Source organism: Sinocyclocheilus rhinocerous, unplaced genomic scaffold, assembly GCF_001515625.1.
Source record: "Sinocyclocheilus rhinocerous isolate Xijiao unplaced genomic scaffold, SAMN03320098_v1.1 scaffold1001, whole genome shotgun sequence".
NCBI lineage: Eukaryota > Metazoa > Chordata > Actinopteri > Cypriniformes > Cyprinidae > Sinocyclocheilus > Sinocyclocheilus rhinocerous.
The window spans coordinates 14,839-22,690 of record NW_015666593.1 but is presented as its reverse complement, the minus strand read 5'-3'; the positions used below and the strand labels follow the sequence as shown (position 1 = coordinate 22,690).

Genomic DNA, 7,852 nt, shown 5'->3' with positions numbered 1-7,852 from the left:
TCTTTCTCTGCCTGCCCCAGATGACACTTCAGCAGTCAGATCTAGGTGCAGCTGTCACAGAACACGCCACAGCCAAGGCAAGATAACATTAAAAATCACGTGCATCAATCGCGGTGTCCAGTGGCTGTAAATAGTGAGAGATCTTGAGGCAGGCGCAATGCTTTGGTGCCACGTACGGCACGCGAACTCCATAACGGATTAAAACTGTTGAATAAAATATAAAGTAAGGTGGAAAATAAGTATAGTTAATATTGCTATTTAAATATGACAGGCTCGTAACTCCTAAGACATGGGAAATACAGTTGCAAATGGACTTTGCTTTTTCATTTGAAAATTGGCAGTCACTGTGCGTTCGCGAAAGCGAAAATGCAAACGGTAATGCAGGATTTGCAATTGCATTTGGATTATGTCACAATTTATGCGTCCACATATTGAAAAAGCACTTGAAAATACAATTTGCTATTCTATTTGAAAATTGTCCGGAAAATCGTTCCATACACTCAACAAGTTTATAAAAATGTATCAAACTCACCAGGGCGCAGTACATCTCAGGTGGGTCTCCGCAGGTGATGTTAGGTGGGTCCAGAGACACTGTCAGGTATTTGGTCATATCAGTGGCCTCAGGCTGGCAGGCCATGTAGTGCCAGGCCAGCCGGTCCTCTGCATAAACCTGGGACTTACAAACATCATAGTGCCCCCATGAGGCTGGGTAATGCTGTGTGGCGTGACACCAACTCACCCACAGGGCCTGTAGTACAAACACTTGCAGTAAGTACATGGTTGCGCCTTTCTTCTGATGCCTCATTAAATGGAGTCTGATAGATAATAAGCAGGCAGAGGGTGATGAGGCAGACCACCTATGTAGTAACACTGAACTTTAAAGGAGAAAAAAGGCTGGCATCTGTGCTAGCTTTGACTCAGCTTCCTTAGGCCACTCTAATTTTATTCATTTGTTTCTTTTTGTCTGATTGTGTTGCAGGGGAGCTTGAACGTGTTTTGACAAAGTTGTGGTTAAGTGCGGATCACTGGTGTGAAAGAATGATATCAATTCCTTCTTGAAGCCATTAGTGGAGGCCATTGCAGATCATCCGCCTGTCCATCGCTGTTTCCCGTATGCTCTCCACAGTCTGTAAGGGATAAGAACAAAACGAGAGGAAAACAAGAATGTGTCAGCGGAGGAGCTTTCAGGACTGGTGTTGTGCGAATAACGAGGAGCCCGGTGGAAAAGGTGAGGAGGTGCAGGTCAAGTGTTTTCTATAGCTGAGACAGACTTCATAGAGAAATATCCTAAAAATACCTGCTTATTACAGAAGACAAATAGCCAAACATCCCTGTAGGCACAAACAGACCGTGCAAGTCTGCACATCTTTCCACAGTGCAACCCTCGAAAGTCTCTCAGCAATTTGAGATTTTAAGGATTCTGTTCTAGTATGAGGCAAGCAGTGGTGGAAAGAGCTCAATATTTTTTTCTAGATATAGAAATGGTATGCATACTTCATATTTCATAGACCTTAATGGATTTCATAGACATTTTAATGTCAGAGACAGATGCCCTTATTACTAGTGCTACACTGCAAAAAAATATTTTTGTCAGGTGGCCTAAAATGTGCTTCATGTGATAACATAAAAGTAACTGGTTATATATAAGTAAAAATATTTAATTGGATCCATTTAATATGACTGAATCAGCCAGGCCACAGTAGGTTACTTACAGCAAATGAAAGTCATTTTTAAGGGTCAGGTCAGGTTGAAATAGCTGTTGGGCTAGTTCAACTAAAAATGAAATTTCTGTCATAATTTACTCACCCTCATGACCAGGGGCTGTCAATTCCCAAATTTGACAAAAAAGCATCGTAAAAGTTTCATCAGAGTGGTCTGTAAGTACCAGTAAGTCTTCTAATGTCATTCAAAAGCTTTGTGTCAGGAACTAAAGAAAACATAAGTATTCATAAAATCTTCCATCTATCATAGCCCTCAAATCTCTCTCTCTCTCTCTCTCTGTTTTTTTGGCTCTGTAGAGTAGCTATCACTGCTGGCGATAAGCGCATACAATACACGGCCCAGACGGGGATCCGAGTGAGTGTATATATAGGGAAGGTGTGATTGATGACAGCTGTGTGCAATCAGTGCTGTGTGCAATCAGTGCAATGGATGGTGGGATATGTAGTCCGGGATGACATGCAACAGTTTGTGTAGTGCGAGAGTCAATGTAATGGAAGGGTGACCTCTGGTGGTGATTGAACGGAAGTCCATGGACAGGATTCGTGACAGGTACATTGAGATCATTTACAACACATAAGAAACAATGACCTTTGGCATTGTTGGCATCAAACCACATTTTAACGCACCATATTTGAATATATATGAACATTAATGAGATTTGAAAGGTGTACTGGGGGAACAGATTATCAATTAATAATGGCTTTTAATACATTTCTGACTTTTCCTCATGCAAAGCTAACATATGGTTTCAGAACACTTAGAATATAGCATGTACAGTAAGTAAAGGCCTGATCACACCAAGAATGACTACATATAACTATAAAGTTTTAATAATTGTTCTAATTTTATGAGAATTTATTTATTTTTATTTTATGAAAATTTTAGTCCACACCACAAATACAATGATAATGACACAGAAGAACGATATCACTGGAATCACTTGAAGAGCAATTTTTCCAGCTGATGAATTATACAAATATTGACTGCCGGTCAGAATCCATCCTGCTTTAAAGAGCTTGAGCATTTGAAGTGGCAGATGACATATCTGCAATGCTCACTTATAATAAACAGAACATTATCGTCCATTGATGTGGATGCTAATATTGTTATCTTTATTGTTCTTGGTGTGAACGGACCTTAATGTATACTTCTTTTATGGTGCTTTTTTCACATTTTGGCTTGAAAGTCCCTTGTCAACATTCACTTTAATTATATGGAAAAGAGCAGTGTGAACATGCTGCTAAATGTCTCCTTTGTGTTCCACATAAGAAAGTACGTTTGGAACAGCATGAGAGTGAGTAAATGATGACAGAATTTTCATTTCGGGTGAACTAGTCCTTTAGAGTAACATTTTCACTTTTTACAGTGTATCAGTAACTATCAATCTTTTAAAATCAATAATGAAAACATGCACACACATTGGCCATACAGTATGAAAAAACAAGTTTCTGAATGCACTCCTCCATCAAAATAAGGAATCCTTGAAGGTGGGGTATGAATGGTTGACTTGATTAGGTCTGTGCCCCCTCAAATAGGGGGACGTGCCATGATAAATGAGACAGAGCAGCCTCTAAATGTGCTTTGTCAATCATGCTGACATCTAACAAGGAGCCAATTACCACGTTTCAGCCCCTGGCACGGGGCAGGATGTGATTAATAAGACATTACTGTATAGCCGTCAGCATCATGGGTTTCATAAAAAATGTCAGTAATAGGACTGAAATAGTGGCTGCTCTAAAGCACAAGAACAGGCGATAAGTTAAAGGCAGCAGTCATGGATAGAAGGATAGATAAGGTGCGGTCCCGATATCACACAAGTGTTTTATCACACTCCTAATCCAGATAAAGCTTCAGACTCCCAGTCCTGTGATTGGGTTACAGTAGAGATGGGAGAGACTTTTTTTTCTCCATGCACTTAACACTAGGAATTTGAGAAGTGTGAGCTTATCAGGCTTGCATTAAAGTGGAAACTAATACATCAGAGGGAGATAACAGAGGAACGAGAGCTTCCTGGAATTTTCTAGAGATGAATGGAAACCGTGGAAGCGCCAGCTCATCACAAATAAAAGGAGGGTCTCTCCAAAATTGGTCAGAAGTGGCTTCTTCGCCACCTTGGAATTGAGATTCATATGTAAAAATATCCTTTCTCACAATACTGCCCTGTCTTTAAATCATTGTCAATAGGGATGTAATATGTATCGGTACCATTTTGGTTATGGCCCAATGTTTTATTTATTTATGTATTTTTTAATATCAGTGTGTAATATGTAGCAGATCTCCATTTCCGTCTTTTAGAACTTCAGTTATATTTATGCATAAATTCACTTGTTGCCTCTATTTTTATATTCTTTATTTATTTTTTAAATAGTGTAAAATTGGCCATTTGTCAGTTATCTGTCAAAAATTTTATTATTATTTTTTATATCTTTCATAATTTCCATTATTTTATTGATGCCTAGATCAGTACATCCCTAATCTCAAAGGAATAACTCACCCAAAAAATTAATTTTATGATTCATGGATGATGAAACCTCAAGTTCCAAAACATATGACTGACTTTCTTCCGTGGAACACAAAAGGATCATTTGAAGCTCTATCGAGGGAAAGATTATCAGTGAATAACTACTGAAATTTGAGTTCTATGAAGTACTTTTATGATACATCTTGTATCATAAAAGTACTTGATGGATCTTTTGTGTCATTTTTTTCTTTTGCTTGAAAGCTTCAGTAGTCATTCATTTTAATTGTATGAAAAAGATTGACCACTACATTCCTCAGAACTTTTTTTGTATTCCACAGTAGAAAGAATGCAGGTTTGGAAAGATAATGGTGAACAAATGTCAATCTTTCACTTTTTGGGCGAACTATTCCTTCAAGAGGGGCAAATTCCATTTGAAAGAGTTTCATTTTTCTCTGCTGAACAGAGAGCAACACATTTTCTTTTATTTCCTTTTTTTTTTTTTTACATTGATGCTGAATTCCAACAGCAGAAAAATAAGAGATTTTGCTATGAAAAAGGACCATGAATGCTTTACAAGTGTCCCATATGACCACGTAAAAAAGTGTAGTGGTGGCTTGGGTATTTTTTATCCCTACTTTTTTTCTCAAAACTTTTTTTCTCTGAAAACACCCCCCTGTGTCCACTTGTATTTTACTTCCCAGGCAACTGAAGCATACCAAAGTGTTTTAAGTCAGTAGACACTCATAGCACATGGCTCACGGTGGTTACAGCCTTTCAGGTATCCTGTAAACCCGCTGTGAATACTTCTACTTATTCAATGGCCTTTCCACTAAACTTGTTGTCCCTCACAGTGTCAATGCTGCTGACATGCCTTGATCATTCCTGCTTTTTAACCCCTTCTGCGCTGTTCTCTTCCTCTCAAACACAGACTACCACATGCTTTACATGATAGCTTTGTGCGCAATGGGTCTTGAGCTGTTCAGGTGCTGAAATTGAAACAAGCTCTAACAGCTTTACACCCTGTAATCTTTTTTAAGGTTGTGAAGCTTTGTTTTCTGTTACTTTCTGAACTGCCAGATTAGCATCTGCTGTGGTGTTAATGATGTCAGTAAGAAATAGAAGAATACAGCATATCTGCACTCTTAAAAATAAAACATCAAAAAGGCGGATTTCACAGCCATGCCAAATAACTATTTTGGGTTCCCAAAAGAAACTTACAATGAAAAGCCATTTTCTTCTATTATTTCGGAAGAACATTATAATAATCTAAATAACCTTTTCAACTGCAAATAACCTTTAGTGCAATGGTTCTGTTGATATTCTTCATGGAACCATAGTTGCCAATAAAGAACATTTATTTTTAAGTGTGTATGTTTCAAATCTAAATCAAATTTTTATAGAAACCAAGCCAATAACCTTTGCAGGAAAGCTTCACATATTAAAAGTGCTTGGCATGTTCTTCCAAACTTGTAAGGATGCATTAATCTTTCCATGAGCAATGCCAATCAGCCTGTCGCTTGCTTCCCATCGGACCATATTCACCACATACCAGAGCGGTTTGCATGCTCTGACACACACACACACACACACACACACACACACACACACACAAAGTGACATGAGGTCTAAAGTGCTGCTCTCATTCCCATACTGTACCGTCCACACCGCTGAGAGCAACACAACATATCTGCGTTGAGCATCAGTTAAGAGGGAAACAAATGCCAATGAATGAATAATCGTTAAGGGACTGAAATGTGATCTATCTGTAATCATCCCTTATTAGATTTTTTTTTTTAATTAAAACGTCCTATAAGGTTTAGACATTCATGATTAATGGACAGTTACTTTTATTAAAAATAAAGGTTTTTCAATGGTGCTTTGATATGTCCTTTTCATTAGCTGTACAGGCTTCTTGAGTTGAATATATGGTTCTTTAAAGATTAATATCTTAAAATAAAATCTTGATGTTTCATTAAGGTTAGTCAGTTCAGTACAATAGTTTCTGAGTTCTTAAAAGCACATGTACATATTGATAATTTAGATAACTACAGAATAAAAAGGGCCTTCTTAACTTAAAACATTTTCCTGATGCAGCAAATAAACAAACAATTTGTATTTCTAATTGAAACCTTTATTTTTAAGAGTGTGAAGGAGAAAAAGAGCACCAGGTTACTAGTTAACTACAAAGCACTAGACAAAACGCTTTCTTCTGGAGACAAAATGTTTTGACCAAACCGCACCTGGAACGCTCGTGCGCAAGAGGCGTGGAAAGATAATGAAATAATATGAGCTTGTGGTCAAGTTATGCGAATTACAAAGTGAATGTGCGATATGCATTCCTTTAAAGCAGAAAGCAAAAATAATGACTATAGTTGTAAGAACAGGTAAACTGTGCGGTTTAGAGGGAAATATAGATCTAAATTTGGATAAAGCCGTAGGCTACGCTATCGATTAATTGATAGATTGGAGGTGTCAGAAATAAAAGAACTAATTAGACAGAAAAAAAAAAAACACCTGAACGATCTATCATTTAGAAACGCGGGTCATATTACACGGGAAGTTTTTAAACCTGCCTCAATTGATCTCCTCCAGATATTCTAAGAAAACATGGATGATGATGATTAGACTCTTTTGGTTCATGCAACATGCGAGCGACAAAAATAACCCACCTTGACAGTTTTCCAGACAGAAAACATCCAGTGAATGAATCCGGTCTTTACTGATCAGATCATGTCCCAGAAATGTTACTCCAGAGCAATTGACTGAATGCAGTGCACAGGTTCTCCTACACGTCTGTCAAATGTTCATCGGCCAGCTGGACATACTTTACTGATAAGAACTCCAGCCTTTGTCAATAAAAGTCATTGTAATGACAGTCAAAACCTTACAGTTATTACAGCCAAACCTCCAGTTAAATTCAGTTGCTGCCAGCGCTTACCTATCCTGCCCGGGAGAGAACAACTAACCTGCTGAAAGCGATCATCCACAAATGTAAGTTTGAGGGAATGAAGCGTATTGAAGCCGCGCACTTGAGCTCTCCGCTGGGTCCTAAAGGACACTCAGCCGCGAGAACATTTGAGAAAATCTGCTTAACCAGGTTAAGCTGTCAGATACTTCTATACAGACCTAGTGAGCTGTCTACCTGTTGTCCATTATGGGAACCACTCTTAAGTTCTATATGTCTTAGAAAAAAAAAATCATAGCCTATATTAATGTTGCTAAACATCCAATAGAATAGTGAGCATGAAGAATTTTAATTGCCATTTAGTTAACAAATAGCAAACATAAAAGCGCGTGAAAATCCGCGTGAAATAAATCGTGACAGTAAAGCCGCTTACGTAAAGCTGTTATTTTTTAATAATAGCCTAATTGACGGTTAGCCTACTGACCTTTCCATTCTTACAGAAATAACTAAATAAATGTTGCCTTCCGTTGACCTCCTAGGAGGACTGAAGATGAGGACCATATCTCCCTCCTCGCAAGTCTTTTCAGCAGAGTTCATATCGGGCGCATATGTTGAATGTGCAGCAGTAATTCCACATGAGCATCCAAGCATTTGAAAGATTACTTACTAGTGCAAATTACCTTAAAGTTAAGTTTCATTTATTGATAATTTGATATTCAGAGGTATTTGATATTCAAACACTAATTGGTTTACACAACACAAAC

At 38.0% G+C, this 7,852-nt stretch overlaps 1 protein-coding gene across 1 annotated transcript in view; it reads right to left on the bottom strand.

The window, feature by feature from the left end:
• LOC107732954 (netrin-G1-like) overlaps window positions 1-7,161 on the bottom strand; it is a 64,647-nt gene extending 57,486 nt beyond the window's left edge. Inside the window, exons 1-3 of the mRNA XM_016544426.1 lie at window positions 7,122-7,161; window positions 6,853-7,029; window positions 533-1,127 (exon numbers count right to left, since the gene is read on the bottom strand). Of these exons, the coding sequence (XP_016399912.1) occupies window positions 533-805 (273 nt within the window). The 5' untranslated portion in view covers window positions 806-1,127; window positions 6,853-7,029; window positions 7,122-7,161. The remainder of the gene's footprint in view (window positions 1-532; window positions 1,128-6,852; window positions 7,030-7,121) is intronic.
• Between the last annotated feature and the right edge of the window lie 691 nt (window positions 7,162-7,852).